The sequence below is a fragment of the Microcaecilia unicolor genome, unplaced genomic scaffold (genome assembly GCF_901765095.1).
Source record: "Microcaecilia unicolor unplaced genomic scaffold, aMicUni1.1, whole genome shotgun sequence".
NCBI lineage: Eukaryota > Metazoa > Chordata > Amphibia > Gymnophiona > Siphonopidae > Microcaecilia > Microcaecilia unicolor.
The window spans coordinates 1-27115 of NW_021963226.1; the positions used below are offsets into that span (position 1 = coordinate 1).

Genomic DNA, 27115 nt, shown 5'->3' on the forward strand with positions numbered 1-27115 from the left:
GACGAATGACAGCCTCCAGTTGTAAGAGTTGTCACTGTCTGCCATGCTGGAGGAGCGCTTTCTGTAACCCATGGGCTTCATCCCAGACAAACCCTGGATACTCGCTTCTCCAACATTGCCGATACTGAAAGGGAAAATGAATGTCTGTGAGCCAGTGTGGCAATATAAATAACACTTATTCTTAAATGCTCCTGGGGATAAGCAGTGCTGTATAAGGTGACAAGTGTCCAGATACACTTGCCACCATTAACATCTACAGCAATGGCAAATGACATGATTTACCCAAATTAATACCAACTAAAAGTGAAGCAAATATCTGACCAGCAAGTCACTCGATAGATCACAATATTTGCTAAACAAAGTACAGATAGGCAAGGGAAAGGGATTTGGTATACCACTTTTCTGTGGTATAAACAAAGCAGTTTACATATTATATACAGGTACTTTCTCTGTCTCTAGTGGGCTCATAATCTTATGTTGTGTACCTGGGGCAGTAGAGGGTAGGTGACTTGCTCAGGGTCACAAGGAGCAGCAGTGGGAATTGAACTGGGTTACCTGCTGGGTTCTCAGACCACAGCACTGACCATTAAGTTACTCCTCCACTCAATAGTTCTCATTAGATGTTATGCCACTGAGCTATGAATTATATCATTTGTCAAAAACTCTTCTACATCAGTAAATGAAAATAGCCCAAATCAGCAATACATTAAAACACTGGTGCAAGATGGTCACGTGATGCCACGCTGAGGACCAGACGTGGGAGAGGAGAGCTCCCGGGCCCCGAATGAAGAAACGATCCTGATGGTATAAGTGCACGAGAAATTCCAAAACGGAAGAAAGCGCTAACTGATTATAGAAGGAACTGCAATCGCAGTGCGAGATTGAGAACCCGATGGCGTCTAAATCTATGAGAAACAAGGAGAGAAACTCAAGGTATCAGAATCGGGCAAGATGGCGGAGGCAGATGGCGGCAACCCCAAACGGTGAGCTCCGCATGGGTAGCCGAAATTGTGACGGAAGTCACACAAGCTTTAAACTACTCGCTTGACAAAAATTCCAGCAGCTGACAAGTTGGAATCGCTGGATGGTAAAATGGAAGAAATCAAAGGTGAGTTCACATCCTCCTGCCAGAGACTGTCAGAGCTGGAAGACTGGGTGCAACAAATTACCACGGAGAAAGATACGCTGCAAAAGAAGGTAATGGAATTAGAAGAAAAAATGGACGATATAGAGAACAGATCTCGTAGAGGGAATATATACGACTGGTGGGCCTACCAGAAACAATCTCAGATGCTGAATTGCGGACTTTTCTAGAAGACTGGCTGACTAAGTCGCTTCAGCTGCAATCTACAGCGGGCCCGCTACGTATTGAGTGTGCACATAGAATTGGGCCCAAAAGGCGTGGGGACTCAAGACCACGAATCGTTATCTGCAAATGATTAAACTATGCGCGCACAAAATGGAGATCTTGCGAGCTATACGGTCAAGAGGTCCATTAAAATATAATAATACCTCCATTCTTTGTTTTCAAGACTTCTCGGCGAAGGTTTCACTGCTTCGCAAGGCATACTCCCCAATTTGCTCAGCTCTGCATCAGAAGCATGTGCAGTATCCAGCTCAGCTTAAGATCTTTTCTGATGGCAAAGCTACTATTTTTGAAACGCCAGAGGCGGCTCGGGGATACCTGAATCAACAAGGATCACCCACGCAGGTTTAAACGCAGGACATACAAGACGGAAAAAGCGGTTAGTAACACGTGGGATTATAAACTTTACTTTGGCTTTAAGATGATGGATTCCCGATTTGAGAGTGGGGAAATATGAAAGCCTAGAGAACTATGAACAGGAATTATTAAATGGAATGGAATAAAAAATTGGAGATTTTGTGTGGCGATCGCGATGAGGGACAGGCCGCCGGAGGATTTTGGCGGAGGGTGTTGGCCTACGAGGCGCGACTAAGGCCCTTCAATCTGCACACAGAGCAAATGGCCACACCTCTAAAAATTTGGGAAAACACTGGTGCACTTCTCTCCTAGATCTATTGCATCCCTGCATATTTGCTCCAACGAAGGCCCTTGTTTCACTATCACTGCTTCGGGATAAAATTTATGCTCATGACTTCATAACATCATTGCCGGCTCTGCTTTACAGAAGCTGGATGTGAACCCTGGCTTCCCTGATTCTCAGACTATTGTTCTATGCAGTAATCTACATTCTCTCTAGTGAAATCATAAGGCGTATTGTCTCAATTTTATATATGGGGAGGGGCAATAACTATTTATATGGCTAAACTGTGTGGCTGAAAAGTAAGCATGCTGGATGTCCAAGCAGGTATACAGGACTCACTCTTCTACCACTGCCCAAATTTTCAAAGGGAAACACTATGGGGAATTTTCTTTTGGAGATCTAAATGAAGATGGAGGCTCATAATCTCTGCAGGTGGTCAGTCTCAGTTTTGTCCTCCCCATAAATCAGAATATATAAGCACTGAAGGGGAACTGGCCCCCTTGGCTCAGCTGGCAGTGAAGGTCTCCTGGGCACTGGAATCCAGGAATATCATTGGACTGTTGCAGTAAGCTGTGCAGGGGAAGAGGATGATCCTGCTGGGACAAATGGCACATACCAGTTCAAGTCATAGAGAAGACCTACCCTTCTTCCCATCCCTTGGCTATCAAGAGGGAAACTGTAGCTCCTTGTAAATCTGGGCGTGTCACTTAACCCTCTAGTGCCTCAAGTACAAAAAAGACTGTGAGCCCTCCAGGGACAGGGAAACACAAAGAACTTGAATGCAGTGGTGTACCAAGGGGGGGGGCAGTGGGGGCGGTCTGCCCCGGGTGGACGCCACTGGGGGGGGGGGTGCCGCGCGCCGGTCAACTTTTTCGTTTCCATGCTCCCTCTGCCCCGGAACAGGAAGTAACCTGTTCCGGGGCAGAGGGAGCATGGAAACGAAGGAAGCTGACCGGCGCGCGGCACCCCCCCCCCCCTAGTGGCGTGCACCCGGGGGGGGGGGGGCGGGTTCTTTTGCCGGGGGGGGGGGGGGGGGGGGGCGCTGCACCGGGGGGGGGGGCGCATCGGCGATCCGCTCCAGGTGTCAGCCCCCCTAGGAACGCCACTGCTTGAATGTAAATCCCCTAGGGCTAAGCCTGAAAAAGGTGTGAGCCAAATTAAAAATAAAATAAATAAACAGCATGTAGTGTCTGAATAGCTATTGGTATTTTCTGCCACTAACATCAGAGAAGTGGCCCTAACACATTTAGAAATATCATCCATATTACATCAAAATGGTGCACCTATCTCCATGTCCTGATAGCATGACACATGAATCAACAACTTGGCAACGGTTGATGCGGCATTACCTATCATGGGCTGCAGGATGCCCTCAGCTATCTTTATGAGCTGCTGATAGATCTGAATGGAGAGGTCACTCAAGACTTGGCGATACTCTGTGAGGTCAAAGTTCTTGAGACAGTGCTCAATCTGCTTGGGAGTGTTCTTGGTCATGAAGCCCTGAAAAAGAAGATGCGTATGATTTCAAAGGCAGCCCAGGCTTGTTTGCATTTCATTCACAAATTACAAAAAAGAGATTCCTCTTACAGCAGTCAGTTGAATAAGGCTTTAACAGTTGCGTTGAGCATATCAACTGGTACAAAGGCAAGGCATTTTCTTTCATGGGCTTGCATCATATTGTTTTCTTGATATATTTTTGAATAATGCAAGCATAATGGGGTAATTTTATAACTAGGCACCTGATGGGCACATATTCTGTAAAGGGAAGTAGGTGCCTAGAGTACTGGGTATATGTGCATGTATGCGATTAGGCATGAGCATTTATGCGAGCCATACAGCTGGCATAAATGTGTGTACCTATGTTCCGGAGGTATGTGCATGGAGACTGTTTTCTGACTGAAGAAAGCCCAGCATTTCAGATTCAGCATTTTGATGAAGATGAAGGGAGCCATTTAAGGATTTCAAGCTTAAGTTATGTTCATCTTTGACTGATACAGTGGGGATATTGAAACAATAATATAAAATTAAGAGACTGCTGAATACTGATGGTATCGGGGTGCTATGATGGAAATTGGGTGCTTCAAGCCCTTAGGTGACATGTTATGCATGGTTATGATTTCTGAGCACAAATGTTTTTTTTAGCACAAAATATTTTGTTGCATTAAAAATTTGATAAATGTTTAAGATATAAAAAGCGAATCCTAGATTTTAGGGTATTTTACTACTACTACTTATTTCTAGAGCGCTACTAGATGTACGCAGCGCTGTACACTTGAACATAAAGAGACAGTCCCTGCTCAACAGAGCTTACAATCTAATTAGGACAGACAAACAGGACAAACAAGTGATAAGGGAATATTAAAGTGAGGATGATAAAGTAAGGGTTCTGAACAGATGAATAAGGGTTAGGAGTTTAAAGCAGCATCAAAAAGGTGGGCTTTTAGCTTAGATTTGAAGATGGCCAGAGATGGAGCTTGACGTACCTAATCTGGCCAGCAAAAAGTTGGAGGTTGCATAAGGAGGGTAGCTGTAGCCAAGTGCATCTTACCTTGTCTGCAGGCCTTCAGTGAACAGGAGTGATGCCCTATTCTGATGTTGGTGTCTACCCTGATAGTAGATGGTGAGGGACCGGTACTAATGGCAGTTATAAGGGTGTATATGTAGCTGGTAATTAAGTGGTGGATGGTGAACTATTTTTGGATGGTGTAGATGGAACAGGGTAGATAAGGGATTTATATAGGTCTTAGATGATGGAGTGGCTTAGTGTTATAATTTTTTTTATTGTAGTAATTTTAATGTAATTACTGTAATTGACTATATATAAAAGAGGAATAATGAGGTGTGTTAAATTTTCTTATGAGCTATTGCAAGAGGACCTTGGACTAGGAGACTGGGCATCCAAGTGGCACACGACAATGAGCAATGCCAAGTGATGTACATAGGGAAAGAAACCAAACAATAACCAAACAATAATATTTTGAACAATAATTGACGGCTGATCTAGGTTGAAATTGAAAGGGTCATTTTCAGCAGTAGTGAGTGGCTATTCAAGAGGCCTAAACTAAACATATACCCCCAGATTCTATATAGCGCGCATAGAGATCTGCTCCGAAATCCAGGAAGACTGTATAACAACGCGCGCAACTTAAGCTAATTAGCATTGATAACAGCACTTAACAAGGAATAATGAGCACTAATTGACAATAATTAGAATTTATGTATACAACTCACTAAGCGTATTCTGTAATGCACTGCGCCTAACTTTTAACACATGCAGAAAAAAAGGGACATGGTGATGGGAAGGGAAATGGACGTTTCATGGGTGTTCTGAAATTTATGTGCGCAGTTATAGAATATGGCCCTCTGTGCCTAAATCTATACGACGGTATTTATGCCATGTTTTCATTGGTATAAATGGATGCGCATAGTTTTAGGCGCTGGGATATCAACTAAGCGTATTTTATATACCGGGCCTAAATCTAGGTGCCACTTATAGAATACATTTAGGCGGAATCCCCCTATCATGGAACGCCTAGCACCCTCCTGAGCTACCCTTCCACCTCCTGGGTTACACTTGCCTCTGGGCGAGTCTCCCAATAAGTTTATTGTTACAGTAAAACAGTGAACGTTTGAAAAAATGTAGGTGAAAAGTACAGCAAGCAGGAACAGATAACCAAAACAAGGATCAATGTTAAAAACAATCTACCACTTGTTACTACCTGGGTAGCACCTGGGGAGTTCAGGAAATTAAGGCTGCTCAAAGGTTTTAAAATAACTGCTCATAGGGACTCAGTGAAGAGATCTTTCTCTCTCCTCTCCCTTTCTGAGACTAAAGATTACCTCACAGGTTAGGCAGGAAAAAAACTATCACTTCTGTAACAGTTTTACAAAAAAAACAAAACAAAACGACAGTCACCATCTGCTGAACAAAAAAGGCAAATGCACTTTATGAAATAAGGAATACAGTTCATAGGCTTGGAAACCCACTGTTTCGCCACACCCCCCCATAGGGATAAATATTCAGCAGGTTGCAAAGATTCTCTCTCTGCCACCAGCTTTATGCCTGGATATTCAATGCCAGACCATGTCTGGGTACTGTCTTTAATTATCCGGGTATATGCGGCCGGCTGGCACTTAACCGGTTAATTGCTGATATTCAGCCTTATTTGGTTATATTAAAATGGCCAAAGATAAGACTGCTATTTATGCAGTTAAGAGCTGAATATCAGCTCTTTTCCAGTTAGGAGCTGACTCCACCAAGACTCTGCCCCCAGACGGCCCACTGAATAGCCGGTTAGTGCTGATATTCAGTGGCACTATCCAGTTAAGTGGCACTGAATATCAGCACAGAGTTCTGCAGAGGCAATTTAACAAGGCAGGAGCCTCTCCTGGCAGGTTAAATCGCTTTGAATTTTGACCCTTTAGATTATTCAGATAGGGGTGAATTCCATATATGGCTCAAAACAAAAATTAGCGCTAAATAAAACACAGCACTATTCTATAAACCTTGCCTAAAGTTAGGTGCAGTTTATAGAATACAAGTAGTGGCCATCCCCACTAGTAAAATTTAGATGCAGCCATTTACACCAACTAAATCCTGGTGTAAATGCTCACACATAGTTTAGGCACAGATTGGGCATATTCTAACAGTGAATGTAATTTTTAGGAATGCCCATGATCCTCCCATGGCCACACCCCCTTTTGAGAGCCACGTATTAGAATTTACGTGCACCACTTTACAGAATACACTTAGAAAGCTCTGCGTGTAAATTCTACCAATAATTGCTAGTTCGTAGCCAATTACCGGCGCCGATGAGCTTGTTGCATACGCAGATCAGCTACACATGCTGATTTGCACGTGCAACTTTAGTTGTCGTTTAGAATCCAGGGAGAGTGGCTGAAATTGCCACTAGGAACCACAGTAGTGAGGATGTATCGAAGGAGACAAGGGCCTTGCACTCTACAAACAGCCTTTATTGAACAAAGTTCCAATAAAATAACACAAGCAGGGCCACCGAGAAGGGGAGGGCAGGTGGGGCAAAATTCCCCGGGCCTCCATGGAGGCCTGATGCCAGGGTCTCTCTCTCCTGCTCCTGACAGGACCCCGGTGATCGCATCCTGACAGGAGCAGGAGAGAGACAACTCTGGCGCCGGCCCCCTTGGAGGCTGGGGACAGTGGCGTTCCTAGGGTGGCTGACACCCAGGGCGGATTGCCGATGTGCCCCCCCCCCCCCGGCGAAAGGCCACCTCCCCCCGACGGAAGGACATACCTCCCCCCCCCCCCCCGGCGAAAGGTCACCCCCCCGGTGCATTTTTACCTGCTTGGGGGGGGGGGGGTGCCATGCGCCTGTCTGCTTCGCTCGTTCCATGCTCCCTCTGCCCCGGAAAGGAAGTAACCTGTTCCGGGGCAGAGGGAGCACGGAACAAGCGGAGCAGACGGGCGCGCGGCACCCCCCCCCCCCAGCGGCGTGCACCCGGGGCGGACCGCCCCCACCGCCCCCCCCTTGGTACGCCACTGGCTGTGGAGGACCCAGAGACAGACACAGCAGGCTGGCGGGATCTCCCCCAGACCCCCCCAACAGAAGACCCTTCTGCAGTGCTGCTCTTCTTCTTCACTCTGCCACAACATTACCTGCCAAGCAAGCGGATGCTTTTCCCCTCAGGCCGCGCATGCTCGGTTTTGAAACCGAGCATGCGTGACGTGAGAGAAAAGCAGCTGCAGGGGCAAGCCGTGCGGCGTAGTGAAAGAGCAGTGCTTCATTGTTGATTGCCGTTTTGCAACATTGCATATGTAGCTGATTACAAGGTTGAAGATTAATACTTTCGGATCTTTTGACTCCTGGCGCATTATTGCCAAAACACAGCTATGTCGAGTCTCATCCCTGTGCCATCTGCTTGTGTATTTTATTGGTACTCTGTTCAATAAAGGCTCTTTCTAGAGTATAAGGTCCTTGTGTTTCTTGTCTCTCTTAGTATGCCTCCTCACTGTTTTGGTTCCTAGAAGACTCCGTTAGGGTCATGGGCGTAGTTTTATACTAATATGGAGGAATGAAGGAAGGGAAAAGAACTGATTTTTTGGGGAATAACCATAATGAATATGTATGAGATTGGGTCTGATTTTGGTTGCCTCAATGAGAAAGGAGAGAAATTTGTTGTAAGGGCCCGGTAGTGGTTACCTTATGAAGAAACAAATTACTTTGTGCAAAGAGTAATGAGGTCGTCTACCCGGAGTTGGCTATGGCTACATAACTAATTGGTGAACATTTTAAACCACAGTTCATTGTGAGATACAAATTTATATGGATTTCTTTTGAAGAAGAAGGCTCTAAAGGTGTTGGAATACTTTCTGGTGAACTTAAAGTAAGCCTATAAGAAAAACCCGCGGTGTTGTCTGGGACTATTGAAAGCAATAATATATGTAAATCCATTAATCGTTTACGCATTGAGGATCTTGTATGTTATAACCTTTCGAAGCAGATGAATTAGTGTTATTTATAGTGCTTGTTTGGATGATATGAATGAGTATGTGTGATAGTGATTGGGGAGGTTTTCAAACAACAGTGGAAAAGCAGTAATGATAAAGAAAAAGAGTTTAATAAGATTGTTAATAAACTTTGCAACGGTTGTCAGTAATTAGTAATACATATAATTATGGTTATTCCCAAAAAACCCAGCTCTTTCTCCCTTCCTTCCTTCTTTCCTCCTTACCCAGCACTCCCTCTTCCTCTCCAGTAGTATTTCCCCACCCCTTTTCCCATACCATGCCAGTGTAGACCTTAGAAATGCATAAGCTCTCTGCCTCGGCATGTGTTGGAGAAGATGCGGCCAAGAGGGCACCATGGGGCACATATGGTGGAATTGTGTTAAAATTCGTGCCTTTTGGAAGGCGGTACACTATAGGTTGCAGACCTGGATAGGTGTACAGTGCCCTGGGCCCCCGAGGTGTTCCTGTTTTCTGCTAGGATCGCAGGCCTATTGTCCTGTCAACAAACTTTGGTTAAGCACGTGGTTGGCACAGCAAGGGTGGTTGTAGCTTCACAATGGAGGAGGGAGGGAGTCCCCCGCTAGCTAAGTGGCTTAATAAGTTGAGGTATGTGCGTGAAATGGAGAGACTGGTGGCTGAGCATACACAACAAATAGGGAAATGGCATTCTGTTTGGAAGTACATTCCTATAGACGCTCTGACGAACTAGTATGTCTGTAAAGAGAGTGTTTAAAAAAAAAAAAAAAAAAAAAAAAAGGTAGTGCTCAGTGGTGCTCTCTTGGTGGGTGGGGTAGGGGGTGGGAGGGAGGGTAATCTTTGCTTTATTAAAAAGTTGAAAAAATTTTGAAGTTCAGTGATGTTGATATTGGAAAGTTGAAACTATGATGAGTTATACTGTATGAAGCATTAGCGGAATATTGTATTAGTCATAGGAAAATGTGTCTTGATGGATTGTATTTTGCATTCTTTGTGTTGTTTCAATGAACAATAAAGACTTCATACAAATTAAAAAAAAAAAAAGAAATGCATAAGCTCTATATGTAGATCCTTCAAAAGGTAGTGTGTCACGATTTAGGCTCTATACCCTTTCTGATGTTTTGGTGCCACCTCTCCAGTGCAAAACACTATACACAAACTTGTGCAAAAACCCACTCATAACTTTACCAAACCATAACAGAACTAATTCCAAGGACACGATGAGCTACAATCTTATGCGTAGAAAGGCAGCACTGTAATTACGCCGGGCTCTAAAACACCAGTACACGGTGCAAGTCCAAGATGGCCGCCGAATGAATCGGGTGTGCAAACAAGAGCTCCTGTGATTTACCATAAATATTGGTTCTATTGCCTTCTAATGCCGAAAGAAGGGAAAAGCTGCGGCTGCAGCTTCCCAAGCTTAGACCCCCCCTCTGTTTTGGGTCAGATGGATCTATATACAGAGAACTCCAGATTCGCGAGCGTCTGTGAGTGGCCTGCTATCTCAGCCAAGGGGAGTTGGAGACCCACAGCAGAGATCTGGGCTGGAAGTTTCATTAAGCCCCAACGATAGAGTCCTTCCCCACAGCCATGTGGAAGCAGTTCTCAGATATCAGCCTGTGTAAGCTTGGATACCTAAGTGTTGCCAAGTGAAGCAAGAAAGGAAGCAGTTTCAACTTTATCGGAGGAATTGAGAAGTGCTCAGACTTCCAATTCAACTGCACAACTGGCAGAGTTTTCTGTGGGGGAGACAGGAGAGATGATTGAAGATATGAAGATTTCACAACAAACTGAGGTAGAGAACATTTCATTTACAAATCTTTTTAAAAAGCCCTCTGTTGTGACTCTAGTCAGTCTGTGGTCACTGATAGCTGACTTAGGGAAGGCGTTATGCCCCCGATAAAATCAATGAAGAAATGCTTATGAATGGGAGAGTAAATGAAATAGAAAATGACTTGAAATCAGCTAAGGCACAGATCGTTAAACAGGAGAAAGAATTGCAGCAAACATAGACATTACAAATGGCTATGCTTAACGATTTAGGTAATCTCAGGAGAAAGATAGAGTTCCTGGAAAATAGCTCTAAGCAATAATTTATGTTTAATCAATTTCCCTCAACAATCTCTGATCTCGCCCCGTGAGATGTTAAAAAATATTTTAAAGAAATTTTGGAAATAGGGGAAGAGATATTCCCCAGTTTGTCCAGGTCTTTTACCTCCCTGTGAAGAAAAGTGAGGAACAACAGATACAGAATAATCGAGATAATCAAGCTTAATGTTACACCTTTACTGGAAACTTCTGAATTAGATCAAGTAACACCAACTACATTAGTGGTGACAGTAGCTCTAATTCCAGACAAGACTTGGATTTTGAAGTTGTTTTTCAAAAATAAGGATAAAATCTTCAAAGGATTAAAAATTTGAGTTTTAGTAGGTTCTTTGAATTTAGCTAACTGTAGTATTTTGTACCATTTAGATGCGACTTTTTTGGAAGTCATAAAAGACTTGCAAAGTTGCCAACAAGAAGGGTAATCAGTAGTTAATTTTTTTTATCTACGGAGTTAGTTACACAGTTTTGAGTTGAACCCATTTATAGTATTGAGAACTTTTAAGACCATATTTATACTTATTTGGGCAAAAGGTAGCCAAGAATTATCTTTTATAACATCATTGAGAGTCCATATACCAGCTTTTTTCCAAGTATTCCAATTTATGCAACAATTGTTAATTTTGAATTTTGGATTGTTTCAAATTGGGATATACATAGTATGTGTTATGGGATGTGTGACAACTGAATCAAGTTCATTAAAAACAGTTCTAAGAGTTTTAAACAAAACATTAGAAGAAACATTAGTCTTTGAGACCAAGGGAAGAAATGTGTGGGTGTGTCTGGTTGCTTTAGCATTTCAATCTGGAACCATGATGAGGTGTTGAGTTTTCCTTATCATACATGAATGCTGAGTTTTGCTTTAGGAGAAAAGATACAGTGGTGGAAATAAGTATTTGATCCCTTGCTGATTTTGTAAGTTTGCCCACTGACAAAGACATGAGCAGCCCATAATTGAAGGGTAGGTTATTGGTAACAGTGAGAGATAGCACATCACAATTAAATCCGTAAAATCACATTGTGGAAAGTATATGAATTTATTTGCATTCTGCAGAGGGAAATAAGTATTTGATCCCCCACCAACCAGTAAGAGATCTGGCCCCTACAGACCAGGTAGATGCTCCAAATCAACTCGTTACCTGCATGACAGACAGCTGTCGGCAATGGTCACCTGTATGAAAGACACCTGTCCACAGACTCAGTGAATCAGTCAGACTCTAACCTCTACAAAATGGCCAAGAGCAAGGAGCTGTCTAAGGATGTCAGGGACAAGATCATACACCTGCACAAGGCTGGAATGGGCTACAAACCATCAGTAAGACGCTGGGCGAAGGAGACAACTGTTGGTGCCATAGTAAGAAAATGGAAGAAGTACAAAATGACTGTCAATCGACAAAGATCTGGGGCTCCACGCAAAATCTCACCTCGTGGGGTATCCTTGATCATGAGGAAGGTTAGAAATCAGCCTACAACTACAAGGTGGGAACTTGTCAATGATCTCAAGGCAGCTGGGACCACTGTCACCACGAAAACCATTGGTACACATTACACATACAATAAAGATTGCAATCCTGCAGTGCCCGCAAGGTCCCCCTGCTCCGGAAGGCACATGTGACGGCCCGTCTGAAGTTTGCCAGTGAACACCTGGATGATGCCGAGAGTGATTGGGAGAAGGTGCTGTGGTCAGATGAGACAAAAATTGAGCTCTTTGGCATGAACTCAACTCGCCGTGTTTGGAGGAAGAGAAATGCTGCCTATGACCCAAAGAACACCGTCCCCACTGTCAAGCATGGAGGTGGAAATGTTATGTTTTGGGGGTGTTTCTCTGCTAAGGGCACAGGACTACTTCACCGCATCAATGGGAGAATGGATGGGGCCATGTACCGTACAATTCTGAGTGACAACCTCCTTCCCTCCGCCAGGGCCTTAAAAATGGGTCGTGGCTGGGTCTTCCAGCACGACAATGACCCAAAACATACAGCCAAGGCAACAAAGGAGTGGCTCAGGAAGAAGCACATTAGGGTCATGGAGTGGCCTAGCCAGTCACCAGACCTTAATCCCATTGAAAACTTATGGAGGGAGCTGAAGCTGCGAGTTGCCAAGCGACAGCCCAGAACTCTTAATGATTTAGAGATGATCTGCAAAGAGGAGTGGACCAAAATTCCTCCTGACATGTGTGCAAACCTCATCATCAACTACAGAAGACGTCTGACCGCTGTGCTTGCCAACAAGGGTTTTGCCACCAAGTATTAGGTCTTGTTTGCCAAGGGATTAAATACTTATTCCCTCTGCAGAATGCAAATAAATTCAGATACTTTCCACATGTGTTTCCGGATTTAATTTGTGATGTGCTATCTCTCACTGTTACCAATAACCTACCCTTCAATTATGGGCTGCTCATGTCTTTGTCAGTAGGCAAACTTACAAAATCAGCAAGGGATCAAATATTTATTTCCACCACTGTATGTGATAATCATAGAAACTAGGAAAATTGACACCTAACCTTTTAGTGGACAGGCCTTCAATTTTTAACTGAAATTCTAGGTGTTTTATTATTCCATAAATAAAGAGGCGAAGTGCTGGACTGTTGAGAGGTGCATGCATGCACAGACCTAAGCATAAAAGTTTGTCCACATACATCCGTGCATGTGCTGGATGGAGTACTGTTCTGCTGATCAATTTCGATACTGCAAAAATTTAAGCACATACCAGTATATGTGCAAATATGTGTACATGACACCTCCAGGCAGGCTGGCTCAAACATGGACTACATCTGTTGTAAAATTACCCTCAAAATACTGTAATTCCAACCAGGGGCGTATCTGCGTGGGGCCACAGGGGCCTGGGCCCCCGCAGATTTCGCCCTGGACCCCCCTACCACCGACCCTCTCCACCTCCCCCGCCCGCCACCACCCCGTCGCCGATTCTTTGCTGGCGGGGGACCCCAAGCCCCCGCCAGCCAAAGTCCTCTCTTCCGTGCAGGATGCAAGTTGCAACGCTTCCTGTTCTTCTGAGTCTGACGTCGGACGTCAGACTCAGAATTTGGAACTCAGTCTGACGTCCTGCGCATTGTACGTGCAGGACGTCAGACTCAGAAGAACAGGAAGCATTGCAACTTGCAGCCTGCATGGAAGAGAGGACCTCGGCTGGCGGGGGGTTGGGGTCCCCTGCCAGCAAAGGTAAGTGACAGCAGCGGGGGAGGGTTTGGCGGCGGCGGGAGGGGGTTGGAGAGTGTCATTGGTGGCGAGGGGGGGGGTCTGGCAGTGGCAGGGGGGTCCGGAAATGGCGGGGGGGGGGGGGGGTCGGTGGCGCCGGGGGGTGGGGGGGGGGCTAAAATGTGCCCCCTCCCTCTGGCTCTGGCCCCCCCTAACCGCCAGAGTCCAGATACGCCCCTGATTCCAACTGTTGGAACTAATTTATGAGTGCAGTGTTATTTTGTAAATCATCTTGGGATGAACTATTATATAGATATACTTACCTTGAAAAAAAGGCCTAATGGTTCATGAAATAAATGGAATTGATTTTAAAAACACTTATTTAGCTTACATCTTTTTCCAGTAGTTCAAGGTGAGTTACATTTAGGTACAGTAGTTCCCTGCCTCCAAGAGCTCACAGTCTGAGGCCGTACCTGAGGCAAACGGAGGGTTAAGCAACTTGCTTAAGGCCTCAAGAAGCGTTAGTGGGATTTGAACCCTAGTCTTTCTGGTTCACAGTCTGCTGCTCTAATCACTAGGCTATCTTCCACTGTTAATGTGTGGAAACAGCTTGTTCTAAAACTGCTGATATGGGTAAAGTATTCGCAGAATGATACTTCAGCCCAGGGCGTAAGCTACGTGGGGCCACGGGGGCATGGGCCCCTGTAGTTTTGGACCTGATCCCCCCCCCCCACCGCCAACCCCTTCGATCCCCCCTCCCGCTGTGCCGCCGTCGGGTACCTTTGCTGGCGGGAGTCCCCAACCCCCGCCAGCCGAAGTCCTCTTCTCCGGCGCGCGGCGTTGCTGATCTGTAAGGGCAGGCTTCTATTTCTGCGAGTCTGACGTCCTGCACGTACGTGCAGGATGTCAGACTCGCAGAAACAGAAGGCCTGCGCAGCTGAGTTGCTGATCTGCAAGGGCAGGCTTCTGTTTCTGCGAGTCTGACATCCTGCAGGACGTCAGACTCACAGAAAGAGAAGCTTGCCCTTGCAGATCAGCAACATGGCCACGCCGGAGAAGAGGACTTCAGCTGGCAGGGGTTGGGGACCCCCGCCAGCAAAGGTACCTGTCGGCGGCGGGGGGAAGAGGGGGTTGAAAGGGTTGGCGCGTTGGGGGGGGGGGGTCAAAGGTGGTGGTGGTGCCGGGGAGGTCAAAAAATGGTGGTGGTGGTGGGGGGGTGGTGGGGGGTTTAAAAATGGCAGGGGGGGTTGGTGCCTCCGGGGGGGGGGGGGGCTAAAATGTGCCCCCTCACCTCAGGCTCTAGACCCCCTCTCCCGCCTAAGTCTGGCTACGCCCTGTCAGCCATACTTTCACTCCTCTTTCTGCTCTGCTATGTGGGAAGGAGGCACCCCATCTTTGTCAACAACATCAAATTCAGCTCTTAATATTCTCTCTAGTTCTTTTGAATCCTGTTTCTATTATACAAAGCTGGATCTTATCCTACAAGCTGCATTTTAGTTTGCCATACACTTCTAATCTCATCTCTCATCTTTAGGCTCTATCCTGTTGCTTGTGGACTTCAACATCCATGTGGATAAGCCCAAAATCTTGTGTGAAAATGATTTTCCGTCACTGGTAGAAGAGGAGGGTCTTTCTTTGCCCTCAATGGCTCCCAGTGGCGCCAGATAGGAGCGGCGAAAGATACCCTCGCTACCCGAACCCACCACAAATGAATCCAGCAAACGGCGCCAACTCCATCTCCCATAAACCTGCGGAGTGCAGGCTGGCAAAAACACGCCGAAAATGGATCCCCTAAATCGACCAACCCCCCACCACCAGGCGCAAATCACTGCAAAAATCACAAAAAGGGAGATTACTTGGCAACCTCAAACCTTGACGCTGACAGAACAGCAACCCCCCCGCTCTCCTTGCAAGGTAGGGTTTTTTAAATCAGTCTTCCACATGGTAGGTAAAGGGTGTTCAGGTCGGTCTTTCTCTTTTCAGCTCCTCTGCCTGCCGCTGCCCGCTCGTAGTGATCCCTCCCTACCTGTTAGGCTCCCCTTTATGCTTTCCCTCCCCCTCCCCTCCCCCTTGCCTTTCCTTAACCCTTTCCTTACCCTGGCCTACAGCCCAGTTGTGTCCGGCCTCCCTAGTCGGATTGGCCTCTTTCTTTAAGCTATCTCTTGGACTGATCCCTATCTGGCCATTTTACATGAATCAAATTAAAAACACTGAACGCTCACCCATCGCACCTTCTACACCAGTCTTCCATCCTATCTGGAATCCTGCCCGATTCCCTACAGATCATCTCATTTTCTAAGGTCTAGCCAAAAAAATCTCCTGGGATCCTCTCCCCTTCAAGGAGAAGACTAGACATTACCCTGTTGTTCCTTTGCTATCTACCCCATCACTTTGGAACTCCATTTCAACAAGCTGAAGGGCTCAGTCCCCCTACCCTAAAGTTCAGGGCACTCAGAAAAGCCTGGTTGTTCTTTCCCTGATGCCCTGATCAGTAGCTAATCTTCAACATCAGTGCTCAGAGTGGTCAGCAAACCCTTTGCCCCCTTTTCCTCCCCTGTTTGTATCTTAATAAGTTGATGGGTTATGGTATAAGCTAATTGTCAGAATTAAATGTGTAAGCAGAGTTATTGATTTTACTGGATCAGTTATACCAATATAAAAATACAGCTTTAAAAGACATATTGAAAATGCAGCAGAAACTGGCTTTCATTTCAAGCCCATCCTCTTTCCCTATCCCTTTTTCTGAGAACTTCTGATAGCAGGGCTAGGCAATTACAACACTTAACAGAGACAAAAGGTACTGGGATATAGCTTTCTTCTCCTCCCATCTGAAACAAAGCATGACTAGGTGGATACCTGAAGGCTCATCAGGATATCTCCGAAAAACAAAGACCCAAGAGACAGAAAGTCTGGAGAACCCATTGAAGACAAAGACTTCAGAGGAAAAGCATAAACAAGGCATTTGCTTGTTGCCTCAGATATGTATATCTGCCCCCTCCCATCAGCTATCAGGGAGGACATGTGCAGTAAGGAAAGACTTGTAATGTGATCATATGAACAGACTGAAACCTGTGCAAAAGCCCTCAAGCTATAGAAAAGCCATTTGCCAGCAGATATCCAGGAAACATGTGACCAAGCTTCCCTGCAAACTACAATACCCAAGATCCCCTGCAAACTACAATATCCAGGACTCAAGGAACATTATAAAAGCCTGGGAGCAGCCCAGCTAGCCAGTTTTTTTCTCTTCTATCCTGCATCTTCCTGGGACCTGCAGCTCACCTGCCTGCCTGCTATGAGGACCTCTTCTGCAACCATGAGCTTACCTCATGTTGTTCATACTATGTAACAAGGACTTGTAAGTAACATAACTTTTGATCTAGACCTGCAACCTTACTTAAGTACAGATTCTCTGTAAAGATCTGTAAGACCTACCTCTTGTTTGGTTTGCAATATTATTTACATGATTTGTACCTTAAATAAACCTTTTCTGAAGCTAAATAGATGGTCTTTGTGTCCTGGGTGCATGACTTTAAATCTGGAAAAGCAGGACACTGCATTTCAACAGAGATAATATTTAATTCATTGCAATTGTGATTATTGTTTGCTTTAATCGGCAACTGGTGGAGAATTAAAATATATATATATATATATATATATATAAATTTATAAACATTAGTGAGTGCTCTAGAGCTCTTCCCCCAAGATAAATCATTTCTTGTAACAGATGATGTGCAGCTGCAGTGGGCCACTCAGTTTGTTAAATACTTAAAGCTGCCGCCTTCCATTGTTACGATTTCATTCTTCCTTTTCTGTTTCTTTAAGTACTTATGTTAATTGAATTCAAAAAGGTTTTGTTAACCGCCCTGTTGCTGCTGACAAATTGTCATATACACCAATGCTCAACTTAAGAAAATAAACATTTTACCTGCAGCGAGTAGAGGCATTTCTGGGGTGTGGAGCTGGTGCGAGGTTTGGACTCACAAAATACTTCTAGATCTGAAAGTTAAGTGCATAAGTTTTTGTACACACTAAATAGCAGATGTAAATTGCAACAGTGTTTTCCTTGGATGTAAATCCCAAGTCCCGAAAAGTCTCCAGACTGCCCAGAACACGGCAGCCAGACTTATATTTGGAAAGTCAAGATTTGAAAGCGCCTCACCCCTTCGAGAAAGGCTTCACTGGCTCTCCATCAAGGAGAGAATATACTTCATGGTCCATACAATTATCCATAAGATCATATCAGAGAATCCCCCAGTTATATGAACAACCTGATTGACCTCCCAATTAGAAATAGAACAACGTCATCGCGAACATACCTCAATCTACACCTCCCAAACTGCAAAGGTGTCAAGTACAAAACATACTATGCATCCAGTTTCTCCTTTCTGGGTAGTCAACTTTGGAATGCTCTCCCAAGACCCATCCGAGCTATTAATAACTATTACCTTTCAGGAAAATGTTAAAGTCCCTTTTTTCAAGCAAGTTTACCCTAATGGACCACTTAATTCCACCAGAACACCTACGATACTCCTGCTAAGACGTCAACGCTTACTCTGACCCCAATGTTATACTCAATCCCTCATCTTCTTCCCTCCATCCTTTACCATTTTCCTCCCACCTATCATATCCTTGTCTACCTTCCCTATTCTAGTTCATTACGTTCTTTTCACATGTCCTTTTTAATGCCTTTCATAATGTAAGTAGTTATGATCATCACAATTATAATACTGTTCCTACATTTCCTTGTTTTTACTGTATTCTTTACTATGTAAGCCGCACTGGACCTGCTGTAAGTGGGAAAGAGCGGGGTACAAATGTAATAAATAAATAAATAAATAAATGTGTGTGTGTGGTTTTGGTGAAGTATTTCATGGGGAAAGTATGCACCTATTTGCACCTCGAAAACTTATGTAACTTATACACATAATGTTGCAAAAGTAAGGTAGGGTCTTACCTAATTACCTTCAGTGGGGGTAATCTCATTAGTGACTTGATTGGTTATTAGTGTCAGCTGACCCATTTAAATGCTGTCGTGCTCACGCCAGCGCCATCTTTGATGACATTACTTGGACTTGAAATGTGTAGATGCCAATGTGAGTGCTCCTGTTAAATAAGTATTATACACAACTAAAGTATTATTAGGATGGTATTGAGTTTTTGGTGCATGTTTAAGGGAGTATGTGTGGTTTTTTTTTTAAATCATCTTTAATGACACAAGATAACAATATAAGAGCATTGCTGTAACGCAAACCATCTGATCATACATAGCGCAAGTTTCCTTTCTCAGATTCCATTGTGACAAATGTTTTTGTTTTTCCCCCCAAACATTCCCCCCCCCAGCCCCATCCCCTACCCTTCCCCTCCCTCCCTTCTTCAGGAATTCAATACTCTACTCCGAGCCACAGGAGTTAGTATGTGGTGTTTTTTATTCTAGGGCATTCCCTGATGCATGGAAACATGATCCATGTCGGTTGCTCCGTCAAATTTCAGAGATTAGTGCCATTAAGCTCTTTATGCATTTTAAAGTTTTGTAAAATAAAGTAAAAAATATTGGAAGTGCTTTCATTGTGTATACCATAACCACATAGTACTGAACCCATGAGGAAGAAAGACGAATAACGGGCTGTGGTTCATGCGAAACGAGTGGTCTCTGATGGTTCAGTGGTTTGGTTATATTGCACTAAGTTTAAGACTGAAACTTAATGTATTGTAGTGCTGGGATGTTTAAGATTTTTGAATATATTTTGCCCCCCGCTTCTGATATTTATCCTTCTGCATTTAAATTAATGAACGTGTAGAACAGCATTTTAAATGCTCAAGTAGACACTTACACATGTATCAAGGGCTTCCTAACCACAAGAAACATATCAAGTAAAATCAAATTCAAACATATCATCACCGTGGAAAGCAGACTGTGGAGTACCGCAGGATCACCGATATCACAGATCCTATTCAACTTAATGATGACCCCACTTGCCAAATCCTTATCCTACCATGGCCTTAACCCTTTCATATATGCAGACAATGTCACAATATACATTCCTTACAAAACTAAAACTGACAGAAATCACCAACGAAATCAGCTCGGCCTGAACATCATAGATTCATGGGCAAATGCATTTCAACTAAAACTCAATAAAGAAAAAACTCATTGTCTCATCCTCTCATCCCAACACAGCGCGGACATCCCCACAAGTATCAACACCCCAGATCACACCCTTCCTATCTCAGACAGCTTGAAAATCCTTGCGTTACAATGGACCGTAACTTAACACTAGAGAGCCAAGTGGCATCCATAACAAAGAAAATGTTCCACTCAATGTGGAAACTCAAACGCGTGAAGCAATTCTTCCCAAGGGAAACATTTCGCAACCTGATACATCAATGGTACTAAACCACTTAAGATTACTGCAATGGAATTTATGCGGGATGTAAAGAACAAACCTTAAAGAAACTTCAGACTGCACAAAACACGGCAGCTAGGCTTATATTTGGTAAAATGCGATTTGAAAGTGCAAGCCCCTCCCAGTCAAAGAACGCATCCCCTTCAAAATCTGCACCCTGGTTCACAAAATCATCTACGGAGAAGCCCCGAGTTACATGACAGACTTGATCGACTTACCAATTAGAAATACATCCTAATCGGGGGCCTTTTGGCAAGATGGCAGTAGAGTAAGTCTAACGTGAAGCAGCTCTTCTGACATTTTGGATTTTCCTCAAAAAAAATTATCCTCTGATGCCCAAGAGAAGAGGGAGGCAGCGCACTAGCCCTGCGGTTGCTGCCACCGCCATCTTTTGGACCCTTAGACCGCTTCATGGTTCCGGGTGCAAGTTCGGAATGCTCGCTTCGCAGCCGCACAACATGGAGAGAGGTCTCACATCTTCGCGGCTTTAGGCTGAGATATCTTGGAGCCCCGAAGAGCGTAATCCCCCCTTGATGCCGGCGAGAACCCCCGGAAGCAGTTCCGGAGTCCCAGGACGTTCGAACGTCGATGGGGTCTCCTAGCACGGGCGCTGCTATGGGATTGCAGACGCCGACTCTCCCCGCTTTGGAAACAGCGGGTGAACAAGGGGAGACGGCCACTGGAGAAAATCTGGCGATACAAGAGGCCCAGCTAAAGAAGAACCCGATGGAATTAGGCTTACCAAGTAAGTCGTTATTGCCTCAGAAACCTAAGGAGATTTCGTTAGATTCAATTTGGGAAGCTCTAGTTTGCCTAGAAACTTCCTTTGCCTTGAAATTTACATTTGTAAATCAGCAAATGGAACTCTTGTCTGGAAAATTACCTACTATTGAACAAAAGTTGAAACTTTGAGTAATAATACAGAAAATAATTCTTTAGCTATCCAAGGATGTCAACAACTGCAAATCAATTTAATTAAAGAAAATCTTCTTCTACAAAATAAGGTGGAAATGCTTGAAAACTTTCAACGCTCTAACACATTGCGGTTATTAAATTTTCCAAAACAGCCATTGATATCACCTCTTATTACCTTTAAAAAATATCTCACAGAAGTTTTGAAGGTACCTGAGCAGTCATATCCTCCTATTTCAAAATTTTCTATATAGCATCTTCTCTGAAGAGAGTTCCTGAACAATTAGAAAGAGTAGAACCCCCAGCACAGCCAGGGACATGAACTTGACACAAATGATAGAAGATGATATGGCTGGCCTTACATCAGCAACGCTCAAAGTTACATTTATTCTATAACCTGATAGAGACTGGGTACTAAAACAATACTTTTTACATACAGAACAGAATTTCCTTGGTTACAAAATACAAATGTACCCTGATGTTTCAAAGGTTACGCAGAAAAAAGAGACAAGAATTTCTTAAATTGCGCACAAAGGCTCTTCAATTGTGGCGCATTATTTGGTTAAACTATCCTTGCAAATGTGTTATAAAATTTAATTCTCTAAAAGTATATATTCTATGATTCTAAGCAATTGAACTCTTTTTGGATTCTAAATTAGCTGGCTCACTTATTTCGCCACCAGGGCTGTAATAACGTCTACGCCATAATGTTGGAACACTTGGACTTCTTGCTCTACCTTCCTTTTTCCTTTCCTTTTCTTTATTGAAATTGGAGCAATTTTCCTAGATTATAGTTAATAATGCCTCCAATATAGTGGACTAAAGATGAGTAGAGGATCATATTGTGATTTATTTGGATTGTAACAATATTTCTTATTAATATATATGACCAATGACATCTTTTCTGATTTCAAGATTTGAACTTGAATAATAATGTAAAATGTGATAAATAAAATAATTAAAAAAGAATACATCCGAATCAACAAGATCTTATCTAAATCTGCACTACCCCAAGCTGCAAAGGACTTAAATGCAAAACAACTTATGGGAGCTCGAATCAAGATGGTGTCTTGAACAGATGTGTGGTTCTCTGCCTCTCGAGACTCGACACCGCTCAGGGCGAGAGGTTTGTCTTCTCGATCCTGTGATGGGGAAGAGAAAAGGGAAGACGGTGGCCCCTTCCTCCATGGCACCGCCGCCAATACCCACCACTCGCCAGATGACTCTGGAGAGCTTCGGAGTAGGGACCCTTGGACAGCGGATGCCCACTTCGGCAGACTTGGCCTCATTGGGCCTGGAGTGCAGCATTGAAGGAGTGACGTTAAGTCCTCCTCGACCCGGAGACAATTTGATGCCAATGGGCTCACAACAGTTCGAGGCCTTGTGGCTGGCGACGTTTGTTGGAAGGAGGACAGCTCCTTCAACTCGGGGAGATCGTAACAGTGAGTACCAGAGGATTATTGAGACCTACAGTGGTGACTGTGAACAAGCTATGGACGCCATTCAAGGCGTGAATAAAACCTTACTATTAATGAATACCTCAGTAAAAGGTGAAATAATGGAAATAAAAAGACTAATCAGAAACTATCTGATCAAGTTCAAGAACAGAATGTAAAAACCATTAAAATGGCAGGAGAAATTGAAGAATTAAAAATTTAACTACAGCTTTAATTAAAGAAAGAGATAGCCAAGACAGAAATTGGAATACTTGAAAACTAACGGTCATAGGAATAACTTGAGATTTTTGAAATTCCCAAAATCCCCTTTGATACCTCAGTGGATATGCTCAAGAAATACGTTTGTGATGTATTAGAGATAACTGTGGAGGGATATCCCCCTATAACGAGGGCCCAGTACATAACTGGAATACCTAAATACCTAAAGAGCAACCTCAAACTACTCCTACTCCTAATTTAAATTTGGACCGAATTCTTGGAGAGTTCTCTTGAACTTATTACGGAAAGAACGACATTACTGGTAACCTTCGCTCTTGAACTAGATAGGAATAATATCCTTCGGTCATATTTTCGCCATATCAATGATTCTTTCTTGGGACAAAAGATACAGGTTTTTCCTGATATGGCACGAAATACACAAAAAAGGAGAAAAGAATTCTTTAAATACAAATCAAGAGTTCTTAAAATAGGTGGATCTTTTTGTTGAAATTTCCTTGTAAATGTTATAGTCTTTTTGCAATGGGTGAATTATGTTTTCTTTACACCCAAGAAACTATTAGAATTTATTGAATCTAAAGAAAAGGCTGCTCCGCCTACGGATGTGCCGCCCTAGTTAAGAATGCTGAGTAAACCGTCTGTGAACATCCGTCTCTCTCCACCGTTCGAATAATTGTATTATTATAGTATTTCACTAAAGATTTCTTAGTTTCTTGATTCAATTTATGTTGGACAAAATTAATATGTCAATTTCTATATTATATCATTCTGATGTAATATTATATTGCCTTTTCAACATGATTTCTGATATTTCCAATACATTTATGTTTGTAGATATAAATGTAAAATTGAACAAATAAAAAAACAAAAAACAACGTACGCATCTAGTTTTTCCTACATAAGCACACAACTGTGGAACGCATTACCAAAAGCCTTGAAAACGACTTACGACCACCTAAACTTCCGGAAATCACTAAAAACCAACCTATTTAAAAAGGCATACCCTACTGATCCAACTTAAATGCCTAATCTCAGCAACACAACTAAACTAAAGCACGTAATGGACAAAACACAACTCTTCCGTTCTCTGATTCACTAATGTGGCTGTGCCACATGAACTTGATCTTACCACATCATCACCCTGTATTTGTTCACAACGGAGCCTGCAAAGGCCTCTCCGGTATTATGTAAGCCACATTGAGCCTACAAATAGGTGGGAAAATGTGGGATACAAATGTAACAAATAAAAATAAAGAAAAGTTGGCACTAGGAAACCCGCATTTCCTTATGTATGATTAATACATAGGCATTTCTACAGGCAAAGAACAAACAGAGCAGGATTGACACTTGTGTGCGTATCTTAATAAAAGTGTTGATTCTTATTGGCATATACCCAAAATGTGCTGAAATAAAGCCAGACAGACAACTGTGGCAAGTGTGTAGCAACTGGGCCCACAAAAATTGAGCAAAGAAAACCACCCCAAAGGGGTGGAGGTACACTGGTTCCTACGTAAAAGGTTGCAGAAGCAAGAAGTAGGAAAGGTAGGCTCTTCTAAAAACTGGAGGAGACGTTATAAAGAAACAATTCTTTATTGCAAGCGAAGTAACGACTCCACACAGCTATGTTTTGGCGCTAGCTCGCGCCTTCTTCAGGAGTCCTAAAGCATAAGATTTATAAAAACATAAAAACAAATATCAAAGTATGCCTAATACCATAGATAGGAAAAACATATCTTTGTAATAAAAATGTATAGGAATTAAAAACATATATATCAAAACATCAACAGAAATAATAATTTTGTATATATAACAAACAAATCAATATTAATTTATCCACAAATAAATGTAATAAAATAACAGCATATGGACATATGATAAAAAATATATTATATGCAACAGATATACATAAATAACTATAAAACTCATAATTAAAAAGTTATATGATGTATATACAGTGGGGGAAATAAGTATTTGATCCCTTGCTGATTTTGTAAGTTGCCCACTGACAAAGGACATGAGCAGCCCATAATTGAAGGGTAGGTTATTGGTAACAGTGAGAGATAGCACATCACAAATTAAATCCGGAAAATCACATTGGGAAAGTATATGAATTTATTTGCATTCTGCAGAGGGAAATAAGTATTTAATCCCTCTGGCAAACAGACCTAATACTTGGTTGGCAAAAACCTTGTTGGCAAGCACAGCGGTCAGACGTCTTCTGTAGTTGATGATGAGGTTTGCACACATGTCAGGAGGAATTTTGGTCCACTCCTCTTTGCAGATCATCTCTAAATCATTAAGAGTCTGGGCTGTCGCTTGGCAACTCGCAGCTTCAGCTCCCTCCATAAGTTTTCAATGGGATTAAGGTCTGGTGACGGCTAGGCCACTCCATGACCTAATGTGCTTCTTCCTGAGCCACTCCTTGTTGCCTTGGCTGTATGTTTTGGGTCATTGTCGTGCTGGAAGACCCAGCCACGACCCATTTTTAAGGCCCTGGCGGAGGAAGGAGGTTGTCACTCAGAATTGTACGGTACATGGCCCCATCCATTCTCCCATTGATGCGGTGAAGTAGTCCTGTGCCCTTAGCAGAGAAACACCCCCAAAACATAACATTTCCCACCTCCATGCTTGACAGTGGGGACGGTGTTCTTTGGGTGATAGGCAGCATTTCTCTTCCTCCAAACACGGCGAGTTGAGTTCATGCCAAAGAGCTCAATTTTTGTCTCATCTGACCACAGCACCTTCTCCCAATCACTCTCGGCATCATCCAGGTGTTCACTGGCAAACTTCAGACGGGCCGTCACATGTGCCTTCCGGAGCAGGGGGACCTTGCGGGCACTGCAGGATTGCAATCCGTTATGTCGTAATGTGTTACCAATGGTTTTCGTGGTGACAGTGGTCCCAGCTGCCTTGAGATCATTGACAAGTTCCCCCTTGTAGTTGTAGGCTGATTTCTAACCTTCCTCATGATCAAGGATACCCCACGAGGTGAGATTTTGCGTGGAGCCCCAGATCTTTGTCGATTGACAGTCATTTTGTACTTCTTCCATTTTCTTACTATGGCACCACTGTTGTCCTCCTTCTCGCCCAGCGTCTTACTGATGGTTTTGTAGCCCATTCCAGCCTTGTGCAGGTGTATGATCTTGTCCCTGACATCCTTAGACAGCTCCTTGCTCTTGGCCATTTTGTAGAGGTTAGAGTCTGACTGATTCACTGAGTCTGTGGACATGTGTCTTTCATACAGGTGACCATTGCCGACAGCTGTCTGTCATGCAGGTAACGAGATGATTTGGAGCATCTACCTGGTCTGTAGGGGCCAGATCTCTTACTGGTGGTGGGGGATCAAATACTTATTTCCCTCTGCAGAATGCAAATAAATTCATATACAGTGGGGGAAATAAGTATTTGATCCCTTGCTGATTTTGTAAGTTTGCCCACTGACAAAGACATGAGCAGCCCATAATTGAAGGGTAGGTTATTGGTAACAGTGAGAGATAGCACATCACAAATTTAATCCGGAAAATCACATTGTGGAAAGTATATGAATTTATTTGCATTCTGCAGAGGGAAATAAGTATTTGATCCCCCACCAACCAGTAAGAGATCTGGCCCCTACAGACCAGGTAGATGCTCCAAATCAACTCGTTACCTGCATGACAGACAGCTGTCGGCAATGGTCACCTGTATGAAAGACACCTGTCCACAGACTCAGTGAATCAGTCAGACTCTAACCTCTACAAAATGGCCAAGAGCAAGGAGCTGTCTAAGGATGTCAGGGACAAGATCATACACCTGCACAAGGCTGGAATGGGCTACAAAACCATCAGTAAGACGCTGGGCGAGAAGGAGACAACTGTTGGTGCCATAGTAAGAAAATGGAAGAAGTACAAAATGACTGTCAATCGACAAAGATCTGGGGCTCCACGCAAAATCTCACCTCGTGGGGTATCCTTGATCATGAGGAAGGTTAGAAATCAGCCTACAACTACAAGGGGGGAACTTGTCAATGATCTCAAGGCAGCTGGGACCACTGTCACCACGAAAACCATTGGTAACACATTACGACATAACGGATTGCAATCCTGCAGTGCCCGCAAGGTCCCCCTGCTCCGGAAGGCACATGTGACGGCCCGTCTGAAGTTTGCCAGTGAACACCTGGATGATGCCGAGAGTGATTGGGAGAAGGTGCTGTGGTCAGATGAGACAAAAATTGAGCTCTTTGGCATGAACTCAACTCGCCGTGTTTGGAGGAAGAGAAATGCTGCCTATCACCCAAAGAACACCGTCCCCACTGTCAAGCATGGAGGTGGAAATGTTATGTTTGGGGGTGCTTCTCTGCTAAGGGCACAGGACTACTTCACCGCATCAATGGGAGAATGGATGGGGCCATGTACCGTAC

At 43.7% G+C, this 27115-nt stretch overlaps 1 protein-coding gene across 1 annotated transcript in view; it reads right to left on the reverse strand.

Annotated features, from left to right (window-relative positions):
• Positions 1 to 3: 3 nt before the first annotated feature.
• Positions 4 to 27115, reverse strand: part of LOC115459087 (unconventional myosin-Vb-like) — a gene marked incomplete at its 3' end in the record, with an annotated part of 135313 nt that continues 108201 nt past the window's right edge. The window contains 4 exon segments of the mRNA XM_030188955.1: positions 4 to 21; positions 24 to 104; positions 107 to 124; positions 3356 to 3506. Of these exon segments, the coding sequence (XP_030044815.1) occupies positions 4 to 21; positions 24 to 104; positions 107 to 124; positions 3356 to 3506 (268 nt within the window).